We start from the raw sequence: 27,521 nt of genomic DNA, 5'->3' as shown, positions 1-27,521 counted from the left end.
TTACCCGCCTGCTTTGTTCTTTGATATCCTTAAATTTTTAGAACTTTTGACAACTCGAAACGAGTGTGAAGATAATCTACAATATGGTTTATTTTGTACTCTGTGGTATATTGTTGATAGTATATCGATATACGAAATACTTTTAGTTCATTCCATTATTTTTCGAATATTAATTTGGTATATTTCTCAGATAATACCGCACTGTTTTACTTTTATGCATAACGGATTAACAATCTGGTATATTTTGTTATCTATGGTATATATTGGTAGTATATCGATATACGAAATATTGATTTAGGTATATTTCATGATAATACCGCGGTCTTGCAAATATATACACTGACATAAATTAGGAAATTCCTGTCTCAAATTGACGTATCATTGTCCTCTCATTTAGTTGGGTTTTAATGAAACACAATCTTGCCTTAACAATATTACATTTATTATTTAAGATAGATTTGAGCAGAATCTGCTCGGCAAATAAATTAATTTTATTCAATTCGCCACGCAAAGAAAGACAATTTTACCATTTACCAATTGAACTGTAGTCCCAGGTGTGCGGATCTACCTCGAATCGACGTAAGCGCTCATAATATTGGCCAAAGAAGAAGGCCTCTAACTGATAGGTCTTAAAGACGCGATAGTAACCTTCGTGCACGAATCGATTGTTCCAAACCCAAATGCAATGATTCGGAAATGCGGCAATAATATTGATTAGGCCACCCTGATCCATATCGCACCCCAAGTGCATGGTATCGTAATCGAAGGGCATTACGGGTTCAGTCTCGCGTTTCTTGCGCAAGATGTGAGTTAATGCAGTGTTCGACACTGGGCGCGATGTCTCCGATGACTTTGATTGGGTTACAGCGGTATTATTTTGTTTATCCGAACTTTCAGCAACAATGGTGGCATTTTGTTGATTTGTTGAATTCGATTTAATGTTGTCTGCCACCTCGGCAATACTACCCAGATTTCTTGCATTACAGCATTGCAAATTTATCTATAAAAAAAAAATCAATATATACAAGAAGATTTTGTCGGGCTTTGTTACTCACCAGCGTAAAAAAGGACGATCATTAGGATCGGGTATACGAAATTCACGTGCAATTTCATAGTTGAACCAAAAGAATCTTTTTCAAATATTAATCGTAATTATTAACATAAAAGTGTTTACTGAAATTTACAAGTGATAATAAAATCTTATGGCTGTTTTAAGGCTATGCTAGCTAGATACAAATTTTTATTCTCAAACGTCAGAATTCATTTTTCTATAAAATTTTGTAAACACAACTGTTTTGATTATTATGCCATGAAATAATTGTAATATTGATCGATAATAATTGATAAACTTAAGCATTTTGTTTATTGATATATGTATTAGCGGTCAAATTGTCAAGTATTAAAAATAAACGATTGAAATTAGAAGAATCTGCACATTTTAATAAATCTTATTATCAACTTCATATTTTAATGTTTAATACTTTTTAATTTTGTTATTTTCTCATCATTACGCGTACTTTGAGTTATTCTGGATCTGGATCTGAATTTTGCTACTCTTTCATCTAGTGTACATCATTTTGGAGAAATCTTCCAAGCTGACCACTCCATCATCATCCTTGTCTGCTTCACGTAAGATTTCATCAATCTCTTCGTCGTTCAGATTCGTATTGAGCTCTAGGAATACACCACGAATTTGACCTGCTGTAATAAAGCCATTGTTATCTTTGTCAAAGACTCGAAAGGTTTCGCGAAGCTGATCGTCATTGGGCATTTGACACATTTTGATTGACATTGCGAGGGTGAACTCGGAAAATTCAACCGCACCATTGCCATCCAAATCAATTTCATTGATCATCGACTGCAAATCGCCCTCAATCGGTTTCATGCCCAGACTACGCATAAAAATACCCAAATCTTTACTCGTAAAGGAACCGACTCCATCTTTGTCTATCATATGGTATGCGCGCTCAAACTCCTGTAGTTCCTCTGATGAAAGATCCATAATAATTACACTTACAAAATTTTGCAGCAAGCTAAAACCCAAACTTATTACAATACTATATCTGAAAGGAACTACATCACTATTTTTGAAACACTTATTATTTCACAATTCTACGCAGAAATATCACAGCCTGCTAAGTAATTTATTTGAATATATACATCTATATGTAAGCTTCCGAGTAGTCCCAAGAATGCGGATTAATCTCGAAGCGTTTAATGCGCTCATAATACTGGCCAAAGAAGAACGCCTCCAGCTGAAAGGTTTTGTAGAGGCGATAATATCCCTCGCTCTCGAATCGCTTGTTATAGACTTCAATGCAATGATTCATTAACATATCGATGATAACAGACACTCGATTTTGATCCAGATCGCAATGTTGATGCATCGTATTGAAGTCAACAGCCAAATTTACATCAGGCTCTCGCTTCTGCCGCACAATGTGAGTTAATGCATTGCTCGATATCGGTTTGAATATCGCCAGGGATTTAGTTTGATTGTTCTTGTTTTGCTGTTCAGTACTATTTACTCTGTTGGCATTATTTTGGTCTGTTAAATTGACATTAGTGGCCAGACTTCTGGCATTAATGTAATGTACTTGTGACTGTGAAAGAAAACCACAAACCATATTGTAAAGGTGAATACTGGCTTAATTCAGCACTTACCAATGTAATTAGTAAGCTCAAACAGATCAGGAAAACTAAATTAATACTCATATTGCTAGAATAAAACACAAATTATATTTTTTTGTATACTTTTGTTTGTGTTTAATGTTTAAGTGTTTACTGAAACGTTAAAGTTTTAAAACACATATTTCTAACTTAGAAGTCAATGCTCTCCCAGCAATAAAAGTTTGAGAATTATTGAAATTGAATTTTTATAGAAATGAAACAGTTGTTTAAGCAAATAAGTTTCGTGGCACAATTAGAAATGAACGGGAAATGTAATTAGGATGCGAACTGAGCAAAATGGCGCTCCATTAGCTTGGGAATTTGTCAGTTCCTTAGATGTGGTTACAGTCCACTGAAAAATGTGCACTTGGCATAATCTGATACGTGGTTTATTACTCTTTAAAAAAAAGTACCCTAACCTGACAAGATGAACAAATTTGTCAAGTTTGCATTAAGTATAAAAAAAGGGTATTTAGACAGCGGCATTTGTCAAGTTTCCTTTTCGCATTTTTTGTGTGTTGGCTTAGAATATCAGAAGCTTAATCTGCGAAAACCGAAACCCTTCCAGCTGAGCCACTGTCATCAGCTCAGTAATTAGTTGCCTTTTTCTCTCTATGCTCGAACATCGCTGTCGCCTTCCTCTTGTCTCTTCCTCTGGTGCTGCTGCTGATGTCAGCCGCGAGATTGATGGCGCTTCATTTTTTAGTCGCCGCTGTCACAAGAGATGGACAAATGCTGACCATCATTTTGATGCTCGACACTCGCAATTGGAGTCACATTCCTCCCCTCCTCTCCCCTCCCCATCCTCTATAAAAGATATGCTTTAATTAGCCAAGTGGCAGAAATGCGAAAAAACTGAACGCAATGCCAATGTTGACAGTCAAAAAATTGTGAAAATTGTGAAATGGGAAAATTGAATGCGATTCAATTCAATTGTATTGAATTGCATTTGCATTTGCATCGGCAATTGGAAAGCCCTATCGAAGGCCCGCGGGCCACATAAGCGCTGCAATAGTAATAATATTGACTAAACTTTCAATTGAAATGCATATTGAAATAAATATAAGCGCTTTTTATAGCCACACTCGTATTCCAGCTGCTGCCACAGGGCACACATAGTAAAATAGGAGCCATAAAAAAAGAGAACGAAAAAAAATATATAAAAAAAATATTACCATATTTTCACACACACACACACACACGGTGACAGACAAATACACACATACAATGTGTAACAACAAAATTGAAAAGCACTCAGAATACAATGAGGTGAACTTGAGTATACTCTGTTTTAGATGTGCATAGAGGCAAGTCGCTGACAAATGCATGCAACTGCAAGTGCGATCAAATTACAGGGTATGCAAGAACAGCAAGCCAGCGAAGCGTTGACAAACCCCAAAGAGGTAAAAATTTAACGGAATTGCAAATGCTGTTGACACTTGCACAACGCAAACAATTGTCCGCAATCTGCTATGCTCTCACCTCTTGCTCACCTCTCGCTTTCGCTCACTCTCTCTTTCTCTCTTGCTCTCTGGTTTTGTATACCTGTCTCTGGCTGTCTCAACTTGGGTTTTGTATTTGAAAGCTGGTTGCATTGGGTAGCTTTTGGCAATTTTCATGTTTGCATAGTTTTGGCAACACTTGATTGCCTTTTGGCTTTGGCCAGGTAACACACACACACACACACACACACATACATAGGATCTGTTCCTGTACATTATAATTTTTTATCACTTTTTCTTTGGCAATGCGAAAAGTTTGCATGCCATCGAAATCGGATATGCAATAACTTGATCCATAAGCATTATGATGCACTGCGGCAACAGACTGCCTCTATCTCTCCCGGCCACGCCCACAAATTAGGAAAGCATCCCATATACATATATAGAGTACAATATGGTGTGTGGTGTGGCTCATAAATCATATTTGGCTTTGGGCTCTCTGCGGCTTAGCGACGCCAACATTCAATCAAAGTGCAGCAAATCTCTCAAATTTGTTATTCGTCACGTACGAATGTCAAGTGGCACATGTGTGTGTGTGTGTGTGTGTGTGTGTGTGTGTGTGCGGGTGTAAGAGGCAAGCACATTAGGCTAGGAGTTTAAAGTCATGCCAATTTAAAGTCAAACAACGTGAACGCGTCAAGCTAATATAAACATTTTCATATTATATATATATTGCGTATACGCACTATAGTCTGGGGGGTTTGTTTGCGCTTACGGAAGTAATCGTAATCGGAAAATGGTAATCGTTATCGGAATCTCTAAATTTTGCATTGAGCTTGCATGTGGCATGTGGCATGCGGCATCATGTTATCAACTTTACACTCAAATGAATTTCGTGTTGGTTCCTCTCGTTTTTTTTTTCCTTTTTGGCATTTCTTTATGCGTCGCACGGCTTATTAAATATTAAATTGATAAGGCAACTCGACTGTTCGAGCTGGGGACCGTGTGACTGACAAGCTGACAGTTGCTTGCTTGCTTTTTATTTATTTTCGGGTATACCATTTGTTGCCTATTTTTCTGTATACGAGTGATGTGTGCTTGTGTGTGTGTGTGTGTGTGTGTGTGTGTGCCTAAGCGGCTTTGTATGTGGCTGGCGGCTGGTGGCTCTTTGCTGCTGTATGCTGACTGTGTTGGCTGGCCAGATTCCCGCACTTCCTGCAGGCGGCTCTCCTTTCGGCTCTCGCAACTCTCGCGCAGCTGATACCGAACTCTTGTATGCTAATATTGCGGGCATATTTTTCATGTCGCAATCATTTTGTGTGTGTGCTCGGTTTCGTTCTCTCTCTCTTTTATTCTGTTGTCGTCTTTGTTGTGTTTTGTTGCTGTTGCCGTTGCTGTTGCTGTTGCTGGCAAATGCTTAAGCGTTGATTGCAAGCATTTGCATAATTTAAGATTGTGCTGTTCAGTGGCGCACTCGACATTCAGCGACGACGCATAAAAATGAAAATTCCCAAGCTCAGTCGCATCGTCGTACCAAAATTAACATATTTCTTTGAAGCTCTGCTAAATTATTAAGGATATAAATAGCAGGACTCCTCCTAGATATAGTATTGTTGCTCGCTCGCTTGGCTCGTTCGTTCGTTCGTTTCGCTTAGCAAATATTGAAAAAGTTGAAAAAGTTTTTCATTTCCATTTCAATTTCTCATTGCATTTGCAGAGCGCCAGCAGGCAGTCAAGCATTCAGCCATCTCAAAAGCGCCTCAAGGACATAATATACGACACAACAACAACTACAACAACAGAAGCAAGTCAGCCAGTCAGCAAGCAAGTAAGGTACAACAAGCAACAAGCAGGTTGTGAGTGCAAAAAAGAAGGAGAAGGAGGAGGCGCAAGCATCCGGTGCTGTGGGCATGTCCACAGCCAAAAGACTGGTGCTCTCGTTACGTGGACGCAAGAACTCGCAGGGCAACTCGGCCACATCGTCAACGCGTCTGGTATCCGCCGGCACATCGCCAGGACATGAGCTGGATGAAATAGCCGTTGTCTCCGGCACCGGCTCGACCAGCCATCATTTCTCCTATGGCGGCTGCATTGGCAACAACAACGACGCCGCGGCTGTGGCCCTCTATTCAACAGGTAGGTGAAGCGTGTGCTCACACAATTTTCATTTACCAACCACCCAACTCACTCCCTCTATATATAGACTATATATATATAAATATATTTATATAGTTGCCAGCCCTCATCCTAAGCAAAGAATATAAAAAAGAAATTGTTTAAGTACTTTTTGTAGTCATCTTTCCACCCAAAAGCACAAGCAGCAAAAATCAGAATCAGAAACCACGTAGTCCAAAATCCACTATTGGCAAACTAAACTTTGTGAACTGGCCCTCCACACACCCCTCACCCCCCACCACCTCACTCACCCCTTACCACCCCCGAGTATTCCCACACTGCTCTGCATGCTGTCGCATTCTTTGTGTAGAACTCTCATTTGTCGCATCTTTATCAGATATGTATCCATAGCTAATGCTTAGCAAGTTTTATAGTGTCAATGACACACACACACACACACACACACACACACACACACACACACACACACACACACACACACACACACACACACACACACACACACACACACACACACTCAAACACACACAAACATATACAAGCAACTGTAGCTAGTTCGCTTTTGGTCTCTTTTGCCTTTGTTTGCGGCCATTTTCCCTCAGTCTCTTAATATCATTCTCCCCCTATATACTTCATCCTCTGCTTTCTTTAACGCTCCACAATGACCTTTTTTGCATTTAAAATATGTTATACGAGTATCTGGCGGAGTTCGGAGGTCGCAAACAGGTTCCAAGTTTCTCTTCGTCATTGATTGGCATTGGGGATAATGGCCAGAAGAGAAATGCTTAGACAAAGCCCAGCCAAAAGCGAAACTGCAGTCAAAGGTGCGCCAAATGATGACATTCCATTTGCATATTTAATGCAGTTGAATGACTTGCAAATGGCACAACTTTAATGCCATCAGCAGTTATCCCACAGCTCACTCTGCTCTCGGCTTACAGCTCACTGCTCGCTCAGCTCGAATCGCTGTAGCGGATTAAGTTATGAGAATCTCTGAAAAGGCAACAGTTTCGACAGTCACCTTTCACCTTTCCTTAGCATACCCTGCACAAACCATAAAAAGAGCGCGTTGTAAAGTTCATCTATCTTTGAACTTTTAAGTCGAGTAAAACTATGCTTACAACTAATGAAAATCGATCTATATAGTGAAGTCGAGTGCTTAACTTAAACAATATGTGCAAAGTTGAGAAGGTTCAACTTGCAGATATTTCTTATAATAATATAACACATGCAAACTTTGCACATAATGTATTCAAATTCAGACTTAACTTTCACTTATCAAGCATAGAATATATGAGGAATATTAAAAGAAGGAATACATACGAAGAACTGCTCTTCAAATCAGAAGCAGACCAAACGAAGTTAAACTTCAGATGGTTCTAAATATAGTTTCCATAATTATTCGCTCTTAATTAAATCTCCTTTGTTTTTATACACACAATAAAAATCTAAATCAAACTAATCAAACTAGCTTTTCATGAAGAATTGATTGAAAGCTGCAACTTTAAATTATTAGTTATATAACAATCTAATGTTATGAAGAAAATAATTTTAATGAAGAATTGGTCTTTAAATCGGCATAACATTTGCCACAAATATATAGTAAAACATTCTTCATATTCAATTGCAATCAATTTTAAGCTACAAGTTTGACTTCTAAAGTTTATGTATTTGATAAAATGTATATATTCAGCTATTCTAAAAATATGTATATATATAAACAAATTTCAATTAAGAATTGGTCTTCCAATAGGCCGATTTAATATATTTTCTCCTAATTCAATTGATTTAAAGCTATAACACATACATAAAAATAATCTAAATCAAAATATATGTATTTCATAATAACCTAAAGTTATATATAAACAACTTTTATTGAAAAATTCTTCTTCTGAGTAAATTTGTTCATATACGTTCAAATACATTTTAAAGAATTACATATTTACTCTCAATTTCAATACGTTTAAAGGTACAATTTTGATCTTTAATATATATAATAAACTAGAGTTACGTATATACGAATTTCAATAAAGTATTGGTCTTTTTGGTAAATTTACCATATATATCTATATACATAAATTCTCGTACATTTTAAATGATTGCAATTGATTAAAGGCGACACTGCCTATCTGCAGCGTATCCTTTCTTTGGGCATCCTCTCAATCTCACGTGTTACGTGATGTGTGAACGCTGCTGTGATTTGACAAAGCGCCTTAGCTGGGGCTACTTTGCGCAGTAGGTAGACTGCCATACTTTATACTGTATATCCTGTATATCCTGGCACACTACTCTGTATCTGTTTCTGCAGCTTGGGTCCTCGGCTGTCTGTCACAATTGAGCCACAAGTCAGTTTGGGCCTGTGGCCTGTCGCATGTCGCAAGTTGCCTGTTGCCAGAGAGTTTGTAGTGCTGTGTAGTGTGTGCTGTGTGCTGAGTGTCTTTTGAATGGCAAGCAAAATAAATCAATCAAATGACAAATATGCTTAGACAATTGCCAGGACAAGGAGCTCAGCCTCAGTTTCAGCTTCATCCTCAGCCTCAGTCTCGCTCTAATTTCATTGCCAGTCAGGCTGGTGCACAGTAAGTTGTTGCCTTGTGGTCGCCGCACACACACATAGATCTTTATACACAATATATAAATATATCTATCTGTCTGTGTGTGTGAATACATTTGTACAAAGGCAAAGCGTTGTCTTAGCAAAAGCCAAACTCCGTAGGTTGTTTTGCGGTTTGCTTGTCACATTTTATAGGCCGCATATGTTGCGACCATTTTTCTTCCAAGTTGTTGCTGCTGCTGTATTGCTGCTGTTGTTGTTGATTGCGGTGTGGCACGTTCACTTTGGCTTACAGTTAATTTTGAGTGAAATTCAATTTATCATTGTGCGTCCCATAAATCCGCATTTCGTTTACCATTTGTGCTCCTAACGAGCAACGAATCAGACAAAGCCTCAACTTGTCCCGCCCCGAACTCGCCTCGCCTCGACTTGCATCGACAAATGAGATTTATATGAAACGATTGTTGTAGTTGTCGCATTCCATTTGTTGGCCACATATTCGTAAGCAAATGAACGTAATTTGTCGGACAACAGTGATACATAAAATGCGGGTCAACATGGCGTATGTGCAATGCATTTAATGACTTCAGCTGCACTGAATAATAACACATGCACATTTCCCTTCTACCTCTCTTTCTCTCTCACACTCTCTGTTTGCACGCTTAAGAGCAAAGTTTTTCAGTCCTTGCTATTGACATTTATCGCATGGCAGCTTGAATTTAATGACTGTTAAGTTGTTTATATCCAAATGCATGCTTTAACGTTCCACATGCTCATAAAACCAGCCCAAATATAGAATACGAGTTGCGCTGCAGGAATTTTCCATAACAGCCAGCAATATATCATCAAAGACTCTAAATATATTTCGAACATATTTAAGATAAGCAACACGCTCTACATACTCCAAATTACAGGGTATTGCTGCCACAACCACAGCAAAAGCAATAGCCGAAAAAAGCGAAGAAAGTTCTCAACTTTTGGGATGTTTTGCTCGTTTTTTCTTTCTGTTTTTTTGCTGTTGTTTTTTTTTGGCTATACATATCCGCATATTGCTCTTTAGAGACTATATAATGCTGCGAGTGAGTGTGTGTCTATGTGTGTGTATTTTGTACATTGACAATGGCATTTTTGGCCATGGCTTTGATCAAAGTTTTTTTTGCCATAGCATCGCTAAATTGAATTTGACTTACACATAGCTGACAAAAAGCAGCTATGAAATTTTTAAAAGCAAAATAGGCGCCAATAAATGAACAATCTAATTCCCCAATTTCATGCTTGTGCATTACTAAAATATATGTAAAATGGATAAAAATAGAAAGCTCTCGCTGCCAGAGATTAAAATGCCAGAATATAAAAGCCATGTCCCTTTGAAACAGGCATGCTTAAGGGATATGCTCGATTCAGCAAAAAATTCAAGCAAATCCTGCATGCTTTAAAAGGATGTTGTGCCATACAAGAGATTAAATAGCCTGCAGTCATACATATTTTCTACTTTATTGTCTACAAAAAAGAAATTTGCTTACCTATGGTATATTCCCAACAAAGCGGAAGTCGTTTATTGTCGGTTATTTACTATACTTTGCCTTGCATCTCGTTTAATTAACAAAACGTCAATACTCATAGCAATTACACTGTAAATTTGTAGTGACATTACGACCTGAATCGTTGCTGACATTAAACAAATTTGATTGATCAGCTGCCGTCCTTTAATTAGCACAAACATTAAGACTCTAATTTGAATGTCCATTTGAATCGCATTAAAATCACGCGTTTATTCAATTTGTTTCAAAAGCCATTGCCTACTTATTTGGGCAGCAAATAAAAGCAATCGATCAACAGCAACAGGACACTTAAAACGCTTGCTTTGCTTGCACAGTCATTTAATTAAATGGACATAAATGCTGAAATATCAAACACGAATTAGAAATCATCATTCGACTCTTGATGCAATTTGCCATTGATTGAGAGCGTGCCAATGGTATTTGGTCAGCACTCTCACTCGATGCGCTAATCAATGTCAATTGATCTGATGTACATAGCCATTGAGCTGAGTTTAGAAAGCGATTCATGCTTGACACCTTCTCCTTTCTCTCTTTTCTCTTCTCTTCTCTATGCTGGTTGACTTTTCGCTCAAACTTCTAAACGATTTTGTCATCAACAATGGCGAAGTGAATGTCTTTGTCTATGTTACTTTTCCCACTACTTCTTCTTCTTCTTTTACTTGTTGTTGTGCTTTTCTTTTTCTTTTAGTTTTTGTTATTGCCAGTGCCTTCCCCATGTCACACCTCTCGCTTTGATGGAGCTGTTCATGCCATAATTGAGCTTAGAGGTCTTATGGCAGCTGCATCATTGATTTAGCTGCCCTGCCACATGGGCAAAGCTTGGACAACGTCAAAGTTTTGTGCAAAGTTTTTTGTTGCTGTTGTATGTGTGTGTGTTTTTTTTTTTTATTGCACGCCCCCGTTGCGGTTGTTATTGTTCTTGTTGTTTTCGTTGTCAGCTTTAGCCAGAACTTCAGCAACAGACATAGCTGAATTGCTGGCAAAGTTTTTCCATTTGCCAAGCCGACGTTCGTTTTAAAGGCTCTCCGTCCCTGTCCTCGTCCACCGTCTCATCCTCGGCCTGTAAATTGTGCGCATATATAATTAGTTTTATTTACCACCTGGCACACAAATTTTAATTAGAATATACGTATGCATAAGCCCAGTTATCAGGTGGCAATCGCTTCTTACCTCAACTGCAAACTGTCTGTAGTCTGTGGAGTCTGTAAACCAAACTTTCAACTTCTGACTCGTGGCTGCTGCTGCTGCTCCGGCTGCTGCTGCAAGTTTGCATAGTTTAATGACCAGCGAGTTCGATTAGTTGCGGTTCGGTTGAGTTTCAGTAACTCGAGCATTTCAATTATAAAAAGCAATCTTTAACCCCCTCCTACGTCCGACCCGTTTACATTGTTCGTCATATTAGTTTACCAATTTGATAGCACTCAGTTGAGCGTTGCTCTCCATTTCCATCTCTCTTTCTTTCGCGCTTTTCGCTCTCTCTCTCTCTCGTTAAATGGAAATCGCAGTAATGCAATGCGCACAAAGTTCCAGTCTGAGCTGAGGAAACGAGGGGCGGCAACTGGACATTTGCTTTCAAAAATAGTTGCCAGCGTTTCGGATTGCCACAATGTTGCAGCAAGAGGGCGCCGCCTGCTGCTGCTGCAGTGCAAATGGCTCACGGCTGCATTTTAATTGTCATTTGCGTTTGAGCCAAACGAGCTGGCGACACGTAGCACCGTGTTGCGTATACGCCGCGATTGCTGGCCACAATGTTGCAGCACAAAACAAGTGAAACAGAGAGAGAGAGAGAGAGAGAGAGCGAGTTAGCTACAGCTAAAAGTGGCAGCAGTATAAAGAGAGAGCGGCACAAAGGGGCACTTAAAGTTGGCACACACACACACACACATCCACTCACACACACACCCACACACACATAGATATATAGTATACGTAAGCAAACGCTTTCAAAAGATTTTGCTTTGTCGGCCCCAGTAATGCAATTACAAATGCCATCTGTGCGGCAAACACGGGCGGCAGGTAGATGAGGCCGACAGACTGGCAGACAGCCAGGCGAGCTGCCAACTGCCAGTTGGCTGTTGCCAGTTTCCAGTTGCCTAGGTGTTGGCCAAAGAAAACTCCCAGCGAGATAGACAGAATTTGTAAGCCAGCGCTTAGAGAGCATAAGCGACCAGTTGATGCTCTGTTGTGGCGCCACAAACGGCACTGAGAAGATGCCTCACCATACTCTGCCTTTTATGCATGGCATTAAAAAAGTGGAAAGCAAAGAAAAGAGTCGACCATGGATGTGATGTGCTTTGAAGTAGTTGACTTATCAGTTAAAGTGCAGCATTAAAAAAAATTACCAACGCTTTGGCCCTTTGCAGTTGGTTAAGTAGCTGGAGGGGAAGTGAGAGAAGGGAACCCTGCCTTTTAATGGATGCACAAAGAACTCAAACGATATGCAGTTGAAGCTGATCTGCAGTTGCCATGGAATTACGAGCGGTATTACATTAAACAAAATGACACAAGAGATGCAATCAAACAGAAAACTTTGCTATGCAAATAAATGCTTAGCTCTTAAGAGCAAAACGAGCAAACAAACGACGACAATTAATTATCTAAAATGAAATGTAAACTGAGTAGCTTAAAAATATTATTCAACTAAAATCGTTTGTTAGCTTTAATTTAATCAAAAATTTAACTAACCGTATAGAGCAAATAAAATTCACAAGGTGTAGAAGGGCAATAAATTCTAAAAAAAAGGAGAGAAAACTAATTTTAGCTTGCGCAAAAAAAGAAAAAAGAATGGTTACCATGATAAATGTGCCTGAGAAATGAAATTTTTGGCACAAGTTTTAATTGAATTAAAGCTTAGAAACAGCGAACAGCTGCGACTGGCACAAAAGAAATGAGTTTCTAAGCATTCAACTATTCGATATTAAATGATGCAAAAGTTTGTTAACTTTCAAATAATATATAAACTAAAGTTCGGCCAAAAAGTTTTCTAATGATATTTACTTTAAACTTTGCCACGTAAATACTTGGCTTCAAGCAAACTGTCTTTTGTTCTTATACCCTCTACCCATGGGGTTTTTTATATGGTGGGGTCTTAGCTGTATTGGTGAGATATTTTTTATTCTATAGTATATTTGAAATGTAATAAGATATTGATATACCAAAAAATATACCTTTTGGTATATATTAGTAATTTTTTATTAAATGAATATTGTATATCGCAAAGTATTTTGTATATTATAATGCAAAAAAGTCTTTTGCAGTTGGGTCTTCGCTACTTTAGTTGAGAATCTAGTATGTTTTGAATGATATATGGTATATTACTAATGTACTACTATAACGATATACCAAATATACCAATCGGTATATTATATTTTAAATATAATACCGTATTGCTTTGCTTTTATTGAAAATGGGTGGCTCCTAGTCGAGTTTACTTGCTGTAGCTGTCTTACTTGTTTTATAAACTTTTTTTGGCATTAAAGAAATCGGGCAAATATTATTAAGGAGAGGAAACTTGAAGCATTGACTTAATGATTGCCAGTTGCGATTGAAGTGATTGCAGCAAAACATTGGTCACATTAAAGTTGAAAAGCGCTCTTGGCAATTTTTAGGCATTGTGGCCACAATTACAGCTACAGTTACGACGACAGTTGTGGCATATCAATCACATGGCCAACAATGCCTGCCGAGCATAAACCTATTATTTTTGCAGCCACAGGCATGTTGTCCGACTGTTTGTCCGTCTGTCTGTCTGACTGTCCTGCTGTCTATTTGTTACACTATCTGTGTGTGCGTTTGTGTCTGGCTGTGCTGAGATTGTTAAGCCGTCTGCTCTACACATGTTTGGCCTTATCAAGTTTTGGTCAATTGGCAGCGATAATTTGGCAGTCGGAGAGGCTTGCTTCACTCCTCCACATATGCTGCCAGGATTAGCTGCAAGGGATTAACAGCTAACCAGACCGCAGACTATGTGACTCTCTTACTGACTCCCTGACTTGGCCATCAAGGACATCGAGGACAACTGGCAAAGCGGATTTGCGGAATGGAAACTGTGGGAACTCGTCGCTGCTGCTCTGCTGCATCAGCGTTAAATGTCAGCTAACTGAATGCCCTGGAGTCGCGGGAGCCAACGCAAAGTTTTTAAAGAAGCAATTTGGCAAATTTATGTTGTAATTAACCCACCCACTGAGAATTTCTTTTGCCACGTCCACCTTGCACACACACACACACACACAGCCCAAACACCGCAGCAAATTAAGTTTTGCGCTTTGCTCGCCCTCTGCCAAAAAGTGGCAAGTGGCAAGCGGCATGCGGCAGGCAACTGACGGTGGCAGCTAAGCGGATTACAAAATATTTTTATTTTTGCTCTCACTTCGAGCCAGTTTTCTTATATACTTTTTGTTTTGTTTTATTTTTTCGTATTTTTGTGTGCGCCACATTTTGCAGTTGAGCTGCTGATTGGGCACGTGGCGCTGCGGCAAATTTGCCTTCTTACAATGCGATAAGCGCAATTACGAAAGAAAATTATAAGCAGCAACAGCAGATGAAGATGCGGATGCGGATGATGATGAAGAAACAGCTACAGCAAAAGAATACCTTTAGCGAAAAAATAAAAGCAGTTTGCAGTTTTGCAGTTGGCGCACGTTTCGACAAAAAATATAGAAAAAACTTAAAGCGCAACTCGCAGTCAATGTAAGTGATGAGGGAAGAAAAACGGGGGAAGGTGCGGTAGGTGCATGCAGCATGTAGTTGCAACTGCGACGCCTGCAACTTTGTAGCTATAATCGCATTTGCTTGCCAATAAAAATGTTACCAAAAGCGTCAAAAGCAGCTATCGACAGCAACGAGGGAACAGGCGAAACAGAGGAGTGAGGCGTGTGAATATCATTTCCATGCCAACGTATATGTATTTGTGTGTGTGGCAGCTGGTGTGTGGCACTGCTGCAGTATTGATAGTGCATCCCTTGCGGTAACACTACGAGCATTATGACCACAATCAAATAACCAATTGCGACAGCTGATGTCCTCAATCACAACCTGGCCGCATGAGATGCAAACTCTGTACGCTCTGGACACTCGACACGCTGCCCGGATCGTGTGACATATGCTACATAATATAATAATCGAATTAAAGTGCGTCCGTAGAGAGAGAGCAGAAATAGCAACGCGCAAAAAATATAAGAAAAATATTGCCAAATGCTGCGACAAATTATGAAATGAAAATGACCAAAAATGAAGTCAATTTTTATTGTGTGCCGACGGACGACAATTGACAATAAAAAGTTCAAAGTATGTATTTTGATGATGTTTTCAAAGGAATTTGCCACACTCCTTCACACACACACACACGCACTCTATTCGATACTCACACACACACACAAAGACACATCGAGAGCACAGTGAAGCAAGAGAGAAAAAGTGGCAGGCAGCAGGCGAATAAGAACAGAAATTGCTCGACATTAAATTCAATGCGATTAGGTCACACACATATATAGAGCTTGGATGTTAGCACGAGGGTTGCTTCGATAATTTATGATAAGATTATGACGAGTTGTTGGCAAACTTGCAAACAAGATAAATGTTAGAAAAATGTTGCGTAATTCACTCAAAGCGGAGCGATTAACATAATACCACAACGACTCGACAACAATTGAGAATAATGCTATTAACGATGCTCATTAGCATAAGCCACTTTAGTTTTAAAGTTTCTGCAAGTTGTTGATTAACAAAGAATAGTATTATCTTAACATAGGATACGATATTTTCAACAAATTAATGAAGTGTCAATAAGTGTGAGATTCATATTTATAATTATTTTGTTAATATTGTTTTTAAGACTGGTTATTAAGAGATTATTAATGACAGTTTTTAACATAGATATGTTATTATCATGACTGTTACGAAATATAACATTACTTCCCTTTATTAGCAGTTGAAATCATAGTTTTGCTACAATCAAATGTTACTTTATCTAAATGCAGTGAAATGTTAAATAATGATTACTCTTAGCTGGCATTCAAAAGTATCTCAAGAAGATATAACAGTTGTTGGTTAAACATTCTTTAACAGCAGCAGCTGTCGCAGCTGAGAGCAACTTAACAGCATTAGCTGTTAATGCCTAAGCTGATTTCTTTTAACTTTTTGAGCAGCTCTCGAGAGTTTGTGGTCCTGTTCTGTCTGCCCGCACCGATGTGTGTGCACTTAAATTTGATATCCTTTGTGCGCTTTGCCCTGCTGTTGGTGTTGTTGCTGCTGCTGATGATGCTTGGGCAGAATTGACTACAACTTGAGGCATTCACATTCACATTCGCATTCGCATTCAGTACTCAGCATTGCCCTTAGTCCCTTTGCATTTGGTCGCCGTCTACATGCTTCAGTGTAGGCGTGGCCCTTGTCGGCTCTTATTATGTTTGGGCTTTTTGCCGTTTGTCCGGTTTTGTGTCGTTTGGCTCAAACTGAAGCCAAAGCTAAGGCTGAGAGCCAAGAACCTTAGCCGCATTGCTGTTTTTCCCCGTTGCTGTTGCTGTTGATGCTGCTGCTGTTGGGGCCATTAATGCACAGGCATTGGAATCATGTGACCTAAATACGAGTACGCTGCCTGCGCGCTCCCCCCCTTAAGCTAATGGCATAATGGCGGAAGCCAGAGCAGAAGCAGTAACAACAAGCAGAGAAAACAGCAACAACAACAACAAGAACAACAACAGCTGTAAGCAAACATGCTACCAAAATAAAAAGCAGAAAAGAGGCAACAAAAAAATGTTGAGCAATTTCTCATCTGCCGCCCAAGCGGCGGCAACGTTGGCTTCCACTTTAAAAAGTTGCCACAAAATGAAATTGAAAAGTCAATACAATGTAATTTGTTGTTGTTGTTGCTGCTGCTGCTGCTATCAAGGGAAGTAGATGGTGGAGGGAGGGAAGGGGAATGCCAGCCAGCCAGCCAGCCCTTTCGGCAGCTCATTCAATTTATTTGTAATTTTTTAACAATTTAACAGTTAAAAACGGACAGCCAAAAATAAAGGAAACTTTTGCGCAACGCACTTGAAGCGCAAGGGCTAAAAACAAATACAATTATGTAAACGGGCGGCAGCAGCGAATAACATAGACACTCCCCCATACCACCCCACTTCCCCCTCAATACCTCCCACTTCCCCTCTAGGCCATTTACCGCCCGCTCAGCTGCGTGCTTAGAATATGTAATTCATTTGAAAGTTGCGCGCGAGTTGCTGTCGACAGAAATTAATTTAACTTGCAGCGCATTGGGAGGAGGCGGAGGCAGCAGCAAAACGCAGACAGGACACGACAGGACATTGCGAGACACATAGAGTAGAGGTCAAAGGGCCAAAATACAGAAGTTGTTGTTGTTGCACTTCGTCAATTAGCGTTGCCGCAAGCAGCTTAGCAGCAAAAGCGATTAATGCATTAATGCCATTTAAGCGGCTTCTTCCGAGTTGAGTTGAGTTGAGCTCACTTGAGTGGGGTAGGAGGGTTGGGAAGGGATGTGGATCTTTGTGATGTTTACATGGATTTTTGGCAACATGACATGGGTAAAGTGCAACACGAGTTCAACGCTCAGCAGTCAACGCTCAACGTTGAACGTAACGTGAGTCTCTCAGTTGGCCGTTTATCTTGTCTGTGGCAAAGTTTTAATTATAGTTACAGTTTTGTTGCTGCTGCTGCTGCTACTGCTGTTGTTGCATACCCACCTCATATCCTTGAGGCATTTGCATGTTGTTCTTTCACTGTGCAGCGTCGGAAATTGCAACTTGAAGCGGTTTTAGCTTAATTTGAGTTTGCAGCAAACACACACACACGCACATGCACACTGAGGCACTTACACTATGCACACACAGCAAGGATATGCTGCTTGGTCCTGGCTTTAGTTGGGGCTTTGGCATTTTTGGCATTTGTCAGAAACTCTGTCGAAACAATGAGTAGCATGGCTCTTGCAACTGCAACTGCAGCTGCTGGCAACTGCAAATTATTTGCGGCATGCAAAATCAAAAACAAAAAAAAACAAAAAATGAGGAGGAGAAAAAAGAGGCCAGCACAATGTTTGTCTCTGCCACACCGAAGAAAAACATGAAAATTGTTTCCAGCAGCAGCAGCTGAAGTTGTACACAAAATTTTACTAAATAACAAACAAGAGAGAGCAACAAAATGACGTCAGCAGGTAAAACAATGCAATCAATTTGATGACTACGACGATGATGATGATGATGATGTCATGACCATGAGGCATGATTGATTGATTGACAGATTGATTGAGTGAGGGCAAGCATTTGGTTCAGTTGAGCAAACAATGCGCAATGCGTATGTAATTGCATCTTTTGGAATTGTTTAAAATTTGATTAATTGTCAGGCACAGGCCAGTGCCATACACAGTGCGTATACGCAATGAGTGCTGGGTAAAGGAACATTTTTGAGAGAGAAAGAGAGATTAGATCTTGGGCGTGACAATTGCCTGGCATGCGGTTCACTTTTATCGGAGTCGCAGAAATTAAAATCTAAGCCAAACACAAGTTTGGCCCACATTTGCCGGCTTTGCGCTAATCACATCACGTGCCACTCGCCTGCTTTTTGGACACAAGCAAACACACACATACACATGCGCAAACAGCGAGCTGATGTTGTTGCTGCTGCTGCTGCTGCTGCTGATTGTGTTTATGCAACTATCTTGGGCCGCAAAATGTGTTTTTGGCCCCGAAAAACAAATGACAAGCCATGTGCTTTTGGGGGTCTGCTTGGCGCTTGTGGTATTTGTCGCAATTGCCGTTAACTGTCAGCGCGTGTGTGCCTGATATTATATGCGAGTGTGTGTGTATGTCTGTGTGTGTGTGAGTGTGTGCTCGTTTCATTATCAAAGCCAAGTTTGCCACTAAGCACGTCGTAAACAATAAGTTGGCCCAACACGGTTATTACTTTGTGCACAGCAAACGGCGACATTTATGCCACACACACATGTATGTATGTGTGTATCCGGGTGTGTGTAGTGTGCCAGCACATCTTTATGGCATATATAATTTTTTGCTTAAAATTATTTAATATTCCGCACTGTTCCTGTCCTGTTGCTCAATCTTGGGGACAGCAGCCAAGCAACTATTTTTGTGCGTGGGTTGCTTACGTATTTATATTCCTGCGGCTTATGTTATTACCGCTATAATTTCAATTTGGGGGCAGCCTTTAATGCCCGACAGCAACGAGGTATTTATTAAGAACTTCCTTTAATACAAATTTGCCAAATGAAATATGAAATGCGAGCGCAGCTCAATTTTATTGTTGATTAATGTAGAATGTAGTGTTCAAGTTTAATGAAAAGATATTCCACGAATAAATCTTTAAATGATTTTGATTTATGTCTTTCAACTCTTTTTGAGATTTTCAATGGAAACTCTAAAGATTTTAATCGTTAATTATGAGAGTAAAGCATATTTTACAGCCATAAACAATATGCTAAACGATGCAAATGGCTTTTTTAGAGTTGCATTGCATCAAAAGCAGCAGAAGCTGCCAAAGTATGCTTTCTCGTAATTTATTGCAACTGGGAGAGAGTTTTTAGCTAATTCTGTGGGCATTACAAATGTTTGTTTGCTGACCAACAAGGAGCAATGACGATGTCGACGACAAATGCAATTCCCCAGGCAATACAGCAGCAATCTACACAGATGCTTCAACATCTATCTCAATCTAAGGAAGACTCTACTCGTATATTTAAACTATTTACTCCTTTTACTGGTGCTCCTGCTGCTGTCAACTTGTATTTTAGCAGGCTGTCGTATGGTTGGTTGGTCTCTGTTGCTCTGTTTGTCTGCAATTGACATTTTAACTGACTGCTAAGTGCAGTTCTTCTCTCGCTCTGGGCTTACTCCTTTCTGTGTTGCATTCTAATTTGAATTAAACTAATTTGTAAATCTTAAACAAGCGCACACACACGCATGCACATGATGGAGACAGCTACTCGTTGTGGCACTTGGTTCAGTTGTGTGCCCTCAACGTGCCCTTGCAACAGGCAACATTCACACACACACACACACACAGAGAGAGAGAAGCAGACGCACACAGACACAGTGTATTTTTAACCCAAATCCATTAGAGCAGTTACTCAAGAACGCTTTAGATATTTATGTGCTGTGCGCAGTACAACAACAACTACAGTTGCATTCACACACACACATATACACACACATATAAATATAGATACTGTTGCAGCTAAAGCTACGCAGCTGTAGCGTAGCACATCGCAGAGGTCACACACTGAGCTTAGCGGCAGGAAGCATCAAGTAAACAGCAACGGCGACTGACTGCACTTGGGGGCAAATAACGCTGGCAAACAAATACGTAAACATTTATAAGATTGCTAAGCTCATAACGAAATGCACTTACACTTACATATATACATTGTAGCGCGAGTGTGTGAGTGTGTGAGTTTATGTGTGTGTTAGATATACCTCAAAGTTGCAGTGTCAAATGCCTGAACATCAGCAGCAGCATCAAGTATACGACCCGTTTCCTTTTGGTGGCTTGTGCACAAGCTCATCTGCCATTCATATGGTTGCCCCATGTGGCAGGGAGCACAAGGTAGCAACCACCTTGAGAGCACAGCTACTACACACACAGCATTCTAGTCACTGTTTGGCTTAGCTGATGAACAGACGACGCCCAACGTTGGTTTAATAGTCCCAAGTTGATGCAGCTTAAGGCAAACGCAAAATGTCTGCTGACATGTATGTGTGTGTGTGTGGCACGTGGCAACATACAACAACTCTTGCTGGGCAAATCGCAGCTGGTCAAATGTAATTAACTGCATATTTCTGGGGAAATTAAGATATTGCCTGGCCACATCAACTGCTGCGGGCAACACATTTTTGTGCTGTTCTCGTTGTTGCATGCCACACATCTGTCCTGCCTGCTTGCCTGTCACTCAATTGCAACTTGCCCGCATTCCACTCACGCACACCCGCATACACGTAAACACACACTCTTCCACATGTCCGCGCATATTAAAAGTTTAATGTAAATGTAATGAGCGCCAGCGCATGCAAATGAACAGTTTGACTTTGGCCTCATACTTTCCTCTTACAACTCCGCTCTCTTTTATGCCTGCTGCCAATTTCACTAGCTGCTAATGAGCGCAGACGCTTAAAAGTGTGCAAATTGTTGAAAAATTTAAAACTCTGTTTAGCCCATTGACTGCAGGCAACAAATTTTTGTTGGCTGCACCCCAATAGAATTCAGCTCAACAATTTAAAGTTATTATTGCATACATAATAGGTGTGGACATTAAAGGGAAAGTTAACTAGAAAGAAACTTGGATTGATGTCTAATATATTTTCAAGTGTTAATAGTGCACTTCAAGCACACTCGATTGTAAAATTCTTAGTTATATTGTTGATTGAATGAGGATATCCTTATTGTTTTTTGTAAACCTTTATACAATGCGAACGCCAGTTAATAGTTTCATCTGCATTTAAGTTTCAATTCTATGCATTGACTTTTTTCATTAGCTGTGGCTAATATCGGGCCATTTGGTCAATGTCAATATGCCATATAGTAGGCTGCTTGTAGTGCGCTGATGTGGCGGCGTTCTACTGCTAATTGAATTGGCTGCCTGGCTGGGTAGACTGGCTGCTGCTGTCACATCTGCTCCTTGGTACACCTGTCGCATATATAAGCGTATTTACACGCACGTGCGAGCAAGTACCATGCCACGCCTACGTCGAGTTGCTGTTCATGTTGTTGTGGTTGTTGCCCACAGTCAATGCTCTCAATTCCCCGTTCCCAATGGTATGGCGCCTTAATACGCATTCATGCGTACAAAGAGGCGTATGAGTGCTGTGATATCTGCTCGCTATCTGCCTGTTATCTGCCTCAATGATGACTATGACAAGGACGCCATTTTCAGTTTCAGTTTCACTTTCAGTTTGGGTTTCCTTTTTGCTATCTGCTGCTCCCTGCTGTTCTCTCTCTCTCTCTCTCTCTCAGTCTCTGAGTGTCTCACTTGTTTCTCTCTCTGTGTCTTGCTGGGCGTTTAATTAAATGAAGTCGTTTGCATTAATGTTCTCATTACGTATTTGCCTACGGCGCAGCTCAGCGCAAAAGGAGCTGAAAACACTGCTTATGGCAGCAGCAGCACGAAATTCATTACCTAAATGGAGCGCAGGTGGTGCCACCTTTTGTCCATGTCCCGGACATATGTAAAGATACAAGTACATACATAAATACATATGTATGTATGTATATATATAATTTGTAGTATCAGCAGCGCTTAGTGTATGACACAAGGCAACTTCCACTTAACGCTGATTGCAATCATTTCGTAATTGCAACAATTCAGATTGTTCTATTGTTTCCAATGAAATGACTCGACACACAATCACTTATTCAGCGAAATCTCAACGCTTCTATTATGATGGTACTATGACGGTTCCAGAAAATATTAAATCAACGCTCAAAAGCAAGCTACATTTTTGTCAAAGCAGAAAACAACTTTATATAATTTTTCTTTTGCCTACTTTTAGGCTGCAAATGCATGTATAGCAAGCATTTACAGTTTATCTTTCATTTTGGGCAGGTCACAAAAGGTCAACATTTTACAGAGTATCCACATTTTGTGGCAGCCACTTGGCTTCGCCTTGCGCCGGTTGCTTGGCAACGTCTAAATTCGAGTTCTTTATTTCTTGCTTTTTTTTTTGAGATTGCGCTGCCAATTAAGGCGCTCGAAAGCCACACCAGACGCGGCCTCAGTTTGTGGTAATTAAGAACACAGAATAGCCCAGTTGCCACTTGCCAATTGCAAGTTTGCCAGTTGCCTCTGCTACCCAGTTTCGGCAGTTGGCAATTTCTAGTCTTCAGTCAGTTTCGCAATCTCGGAGCGAAGCGCACGGCGATGTTGCCAGGTCAACAACAACAAACAACAGCGCCAAAGCCAACAACGTTTTTTGAAAAACCAATCGACACAAGTGGCAGGTAGCAGGTGGCATGCCGCACACGATAGGCAATAGAGGCTGAGCAAACGGCCGTTTTTAGTTGTTGGCAGCCAAACAGGCGCGCTGACTGGTTGTATTTGGTTGGACAACTTGAGGTCGTTTTTGTGGATGAATTGACAGCTTGAATGGCTGCTGCTACTGTTGCTCTCTGGTCATTTTTAATTTGATTTGTGGCAACATGCTGCCACTGCTGCTACTGCTGTTGCCTCTGCCAACAACTAAGCTACACAATAAAGCAACAGCAGCAAGAGCAGTTGATGCACTTGCAAGTGCAACAGCTTTGGCTGCCCGCCGCGATCGAGATACTCGTATATCCAGTCCAGATGATGATGGACATTCGTGTAGATGCTGGGAAAGTCACGCTGAGCACAGCCCAGCGTATACGAGACGATGCCAGTAAGTGAGCCATTGCAAAAGAGCGGGCCACCCGTGTCGCCGGGACACGGACCCACAGGCACCACATTCGGCTCGTTCAGATTGCCGGCGCACAGCATATCAGCTCCGAATTGTGGTATCAGCTGGCGACACTGCTCCGGCGTATAGAGCTCCACGTCCAGCATGGTTAAAGTGGAGGCCAAGGGTCCATCCTGCGATGCATGAGTAAATCAAGTAAGCAGAGGGTAAATGACAGGCTGCACCTCAGCTCACCTTGAAGAGTCGCCCCCAGCCCATCACCGTGCAATGCGTGCCATAGGGCGGTGGCAACACCAGCGATGGCAAGACATTCACAAAGAGGTTGCCCTGCTCCACAGTCTCCGTGCGCAGCAGCGCAATGTCATTGTAATTGTACATGGTGAAATTGACATGAACCGCCGAGAACGTAACCACCAGCTGGATTGTGTTCACCGTGTGGTTCAGTCTTATGCTTGTCCCGGCCACAATGACAATCTCGCGTGGTCGAAGCTGAGTCTTGCTGGGATGTGTGACGCACCGAGCGGAGGTTATGATGAACATATCGTTCAGCAGGCAGCCCGAACAGAAGTGATTGTCCCCGAAGTAGGCTTGAGGCGAACGGGAGCGCAACGACACAACCGAGGTGCGCAATTTTTCCTGTTGCGTTACCAAAATTCCCTCGGCAATGCGCTTTGAACGTTGCAGCTCCAGAAAATTGCACTCGACATGGGGCAACAGAAATGCCAGACAAATGCACAGCAAGCGACAATTGGGGAGGAGAAACAACATTTCGATTTGTTTGCTTTTTAACAATCAATGCCTTTATTTTTCTTTTCTTAAACTATCTGCCAAATTGACAGCATTATCAATGCCAACAGCGAAAGCTTGAGCTTCGCTGGACAACTATTTTGAATGATATCGTTGATCCAATCCATGTGGTACCACACATCCGTGTAAACCGAAGGCATTGAGACCTGACCACAGCCCAAGCGATACGATACCAGGCCATAGATCGTCTCGTTGACGATCATCGGACCACCATTATCCCCCGCACAGGGATGGACATCGACGGGTTCGCTTTCATTGCCAGCGCAGAGCATATCGGGCTGCAGCTTGGAAACGATTTGCTGGCATTTCTCACGCTCGATTAACTTGACATAAATGTGCACCAAATTGCCAGCCAACGGTCCACCCTAAGAGCAGCACTTGCAACACTTTCGATTAAGCTGCTTCATTTGCCTTACCTTGAAGAAGCGTCCCCAGCCCAGCACCATGTAAACATCGCCATAGTTGGGCTCTGCAGTGGGCAGATTAATGATATCGATGCTGGGATTATTTGTGGGCCAACGATGAACCAAATGCAGTACTGCAATATTGTCTGTATTCCCACTCAGAAACGTTTTTGGCACATAAATACTTCTGATAGCTCTTGTTGTTGTATCGGAAACTTCTATCAGGCGATTTGGTGTGCCCCCCACAACGACCATTGATCTAGTCAAATGCATAACCTTGCGATCGCTTAGGAACAGTATTATACGTATAGAAATATGCCACATAATGATCGTGTTTACCTCATCGTACATTTCGCTGTGGTTAGCACAAATTTGGGGGCAACAATGGTGCCGACACAGAAATGATTGTCGCCAAACATGGTCTGCGGTCGTCGAGAACGAATCGACACCACATACTTTTCCACCTTGTGTGTTTCGTCGTCGCAGTCTGGCGTAGATAATCGCTTAGCTCGATTCGTGTCCAGTGGAGTGCAGAGAAGAAGCAGCAACAATATATCCAAAATCGAACAATTTCTATAGATCATGTCAGTCAATACAACAAATGAAAAAAAAATACAATTTGATTTCGTCAACAATGTCTGGAAATTGGTAACTTGACGACTTGAAGTTGCAGTGCAACCTCAGAGGAAGTCATCACGTAATACGCCAATTCTTCCGGTTGAGGGTGAAAAGAAAGAAATTAAAATTAATATGAAAACTAAGTGTAATAAATTTTAAATTGAAGACCACTTTTGTTCAAACGTCAAATGTGAAGACATAGAACGCAGAGGAATTATTTTTGTTTTTTTAAATTTAAAAAAATAAATATCAAGTATTTAAGTTCATTAAATTCAACAATTCACTTAAAAAACAAAAGCTGCCACATTTTATAGACTTTACGGAGTGTTCAGTTGAGTTTGCACATTTGCAACATTTTCGAAAGTTATGTAAAAGTTTATTTTTACAACCTTTCGCATGAAAGCTCATTAAAAGCTCACATGAAAGCTATTGGGACAGCAGCTGTCCATCAACTTGGTGTTGTTCCTACACTTGGGGGGTTGATTGTTGGTTTTAAGAATTTCAGTTGAAATTTGATTGCTCTCAAATTGGTCCATTGAATTTGTTTAGTTTGTCTTAGTTATGGTTGGTCAACGATTTTGAAATACTTTTGGTGGGGACTTCTTGGGGCAATCGTTGTGGTTTCAGAGGGAGAAGGGCGAGACGATTGTGGTTTGAAGTGCTCAAGCGAGCTCAACCCGCCTCAATGTCACTTTGCTTGACAGCTGTTCCACCGAACAGTTGACTATTGTAATTCTCAATGTGTCAGCCATGTTTTCTCTGGGTTCAACTGGAGCAGAGGAAGGAAGAGAGCAAGCGAAAGAGAGAGAGAGAGAGATAGGGTTGCGGCTGTTGAAGTTTTTATTGCGTGACTTCCTTTTTGTGTCGTTTCAAGTTTGCCAGCGGTTGTTCTACAGCCACTTTCAGCTACTAGTTGCTAACTCTTTGCTCAGACTGTCTGCGAACATACAAGTGTATGTGTGTGTATCTCTTCTGTGTGTGTGTGTGTATTTGCGTATATGTGTAGCATTCTTTCAAGTACGTTTTAAGCAAAGTTTGCTCAAAAACTTTTGTCAAAAGTATTTTTTGCTCAAATATTTTCATTTGCTGCGGCAGTTGCAGCAAATAATTGTGGTGCCTCCGGCTGCGCCCAGTGTTTGCCAGTAAAGTGAACTGGGCGGGGACTGAAGTGGAGCCGAGTGGAGTGGAGTGAAGTGCTCACAACACATCACAACTGGACGCCTCGCTGATTTGTGGCAGGCAAATTTATTGACAATTCATGACGCACATCACAAGCAGCAGCAGCCACACAGAGCAACAACAAGAACAGCACTCAACCCCTGGAATCGTACAACCACTCGGTGGCAGCCGCAAAAGCCGCTCGAGCGTTTTGTTGAACTTTGGCGCAAGTTTGTCGCAAGTTTTCGACTGGCCGGGACTTTCCGGCTGGCGGGCCATGACAAACTGCCGCCCATTAAACCGTAGATATTTCATTTTTCATCTCATTTTTTTATTCTTGCAGCGCTCTTTGCTGTTTTATTTTCTTTCTTTTGTTTTTTTTTATCAGCAAGAGCTCAAGTTGCCAGGCTGAAGAATCTGTGCGATGGTTGCGATGGCAAAAGACAACAAAGTTTAAATTAATGGCACTCAACTATTAGCAGAATTAAAAAGTGCCCAGATTATGTCTGCCAACTTTAAAGTGGGAGCGATGATTGAGAGTGCGCGAGGGAAGAGAAAAAAAGAGAGAGAGAGAGATTGTGGTGGAGAGTGCAGTGATTGGCCAAGCAGTCGGTCAATTTGCATTGACAGCGCCTGAAACTATGCAACAGGCTGACTGAAACTTCGAGCCCAAGCGAATGTGTAAAAGCATGTGTGTGTGTGTGGACTTGTTCACAAAAAGTTTTGCTCTCTTTGAACATGGTTATGCACTTACGCTCTTATCTTCAGTCAAAATG

The 27,521-nt window shown here is 40.8% G+C and overlaps 6 protein-coding genes across 12 annotated transcripts in view; 1 reads left to right on the top strand and 5 right to left on the bottom strand.

The window, feature by feature from the left end:
• LOC133840740 (cyclic nucleotide-gated cation channel beta-3) overlaps nucleotides 1-27,521 on the top strand; it is an 83,332-nt gene that overhangs the window by 26,922 nt on the left and 28,889 nt on the right. For all 6 annotated transcript variants that reach the window (XM_062272779.1, XM_062272778.1, XM_062272776.1 and 3 more), the window contains exon 2: nucleotides 5,830-6,248. In XM_062272779.1, coding sequence (XP_062128763.1) covers nucleotides 6,023-6,248 — 226 coding nt within the window. In that variant the 5' untranslated portion in view covers nucleotides 5,830-6,022. The remainder of the gene's footprint in view (nucleotides 1-5,829; nucleotides 6,249-27,521) is intronic.
• Nucleotides 421-1,030, bottom strand: LOC133843266 (uncharacterized). The gene has a single exon (XM_062276725.1). It carries the CDS (start codon nucleotides 770-772, stop codon nucleotides 524-526), a length of 249 nt encoding a protein of 82 aa, XP_062132709.1. The 5' UTR covers nucleotides 773-1,030; the 3' UTR covers nucleotides 421-523.
• Nucleotides 1,425-2,002, bottom strand: LOC133843265 (uncharacterized). The gene is made up of 2 exons (XM_062276724.1): nucleotides 1,825-2,002; nucleotides 1,425-1,701 (listed from the first exon to the last, which is right to left on the bottom strand). Exons 1-2 carry the CDS (start codon nucleotides 2,000-2,002, stop codon nucleotides 1,559-1,561), a joined length of 321 nt encoding a protein of 106 aa, XP_062132708.1. The 3' UTR covers nucleotides 1,425-1,558.
• LOC133843264 (uncharacterized) lies at nucleotides 2,083-2,823 on the bottom strand. Its single transcript, XM_062276723.1, has 2 exons — nucleotides 2,665-2,823; nucleotides 2,083-2,603 (listed from the first exon to the last, which is right to left on the bottom strand). Exons 1-2 carry the CDS (start codon nucleotides 2,713-2,715, stop codon nucleotides 2,163-2,165), a joined length of 492 nt encoding a protein of 163 aa, XP_062132707.1. The 5' UTR covers nucleotides 2,716-2,823; the 3' UTR covers nucleotides 2,083-2,162.
• On the bottom strand, nucleotides 22,872-24,526 carry LOC133840746 (putative trypsin-6). Its single transcript, XM_062272785.1, has 2 exons — nucleotides 23,993-24,526; nucleotides 22,872-23,931 (listed from the first exon to the last, which is right to left on the bottom strand). The coding sequence occupies exons 1-2, from the start codon at nucleotides 24,524-24,526 to the stop codon at nucleotides 23,563-23,565; spliced, it is 903 nt and encodes a 300-aa protein (XP_062128769.1). The 3' UTR covers nucleotides 22,872-23,562.
• LOC133840747 (trypsin alpha-3-like) lies at nucleotides 24,574-25,734 on the bottom strand. 2 transcript variants are annotated; one of them, XM_062272786.1, is made up of 3 exons: nucleotides 25,309-25,734; nucleotides 24,982-25,255; nucleotides 24,574-24,930 (listed from the first exon to the last, which is right to left on the bottom strand). In XM_062272786.1, the coding sequence occupies exons 1-3, from the start codon at nucleotides 25,551-25,553 to the stop codon at nucleotides 24,574-24,576; spliced, it is 876 nt and encodes a 291-aa protein (XP_062128770.1). In that variant the 5' UTR covers nucleotides 25,554-25,734. The 2 variants fall into 2 exon arrangements, with proteins under 2 accessions (XP_062128770.1, XP_062128771.1); XM_062272787.1 differs by having other exon boundaries at nucleotides 24,982-25,245; nucleotides 25,309-25,461.

The sequence above is a fragment of the Drosophila sulfurigaster genome, chromosome 3, assembly GCF_023558435.1.
Source record: "Drosophila sulfurigaster albostrigata strain 15112-1811.04 chromosome 3, ASM2355843v2, whole genome shotgun sequence".
Classification (NCBI taxonomy): domain Eukaryota; kingdom Metazoa; phylum Arthropoda; class Insecta; order Diptera; family Drosophilidae; genus Drosophila; species Drosophila sulfurigaster.
The sequence above is the reverse complement of the archived record's forward strand: the minus strand, read 5'-3'. Positions and strand labels throughout refer to the sequence as shown.

Excerpts from the sequence above, each read along its gene's own strand:
- LOC133843266 (XM_062276725.1), bottom strand. The coding sequence starts at position 772 with ATGCCCTTCGATTACGATACCATGCACTTGGGGTGCGATATGGATCAG.
- LOC133843265 (XM_062276724.1), bottom strand. The coding sequence starts at position 2,002 with ATGGATCTTTCATCAGAGGAACTACAGGAGTTTGAGCGCGCATACCAT. Across the intron at positions 1,702-1,824 it reads AATTGATTTGGATGGCAATG|CAGGTCAAATTCGTGGTGTA; the intron begins GTGCGGTTGAAT and ends GCTTTATTACAG.
- LOC133843264 (XM_062276723.1), bottom strand. The coding sequence starts at position 2,715 with ATGAGTATTAATTTAGTTTTCCTGATCTGTTTGAGCTTACTAATTACA. Across the intron at positions 2,604-2,664 it reads TGAGCTTACTAATTACATTG|TCACAAGTACATTACATTAA; the intron begins GTAAGTGCTGAA and ends TTTCTTTCACAG.
- LOC133840746 (XM_062272785.1), bottom strand. The coding sequence starts at position 24,526 with ATGTTGTTTCTCCTCCCCAATTGTCGCTTGCTGTGCATTTGTCTGGCA. Across the intron at positions 23,932-23,992 it reads GCTGGGGGCGACTCTTCAAG|GATGGACCCTTGGCCTCCAC; the intron begins GTGAGCTGAGGT and ends CATGCATCGCAG.
- LOC133840747 (XM_062272786.1), bottom strand. The coding sequence starts at position 25,553 with ATGATCTATAGAAATTGTTCGATTTTGGATATATTGTTGCTGCTTCTT. Across the intron at positions 25,256-25,308 it reads ACAGCGAAATGTACGATGAG|CGATCGCAAGGTTATGCATT; the intron begins GTAAACACGATC and ends ACTGTTCCTAAG. Across the intron at positions 24,931-24,981 it reads GCTGGGGACGCTTCTTCAAG|GGTGGACCGTTGGCTGGCAA; the intron begins GTAAGGCAAATG and ends TGCTGCTCTTAG.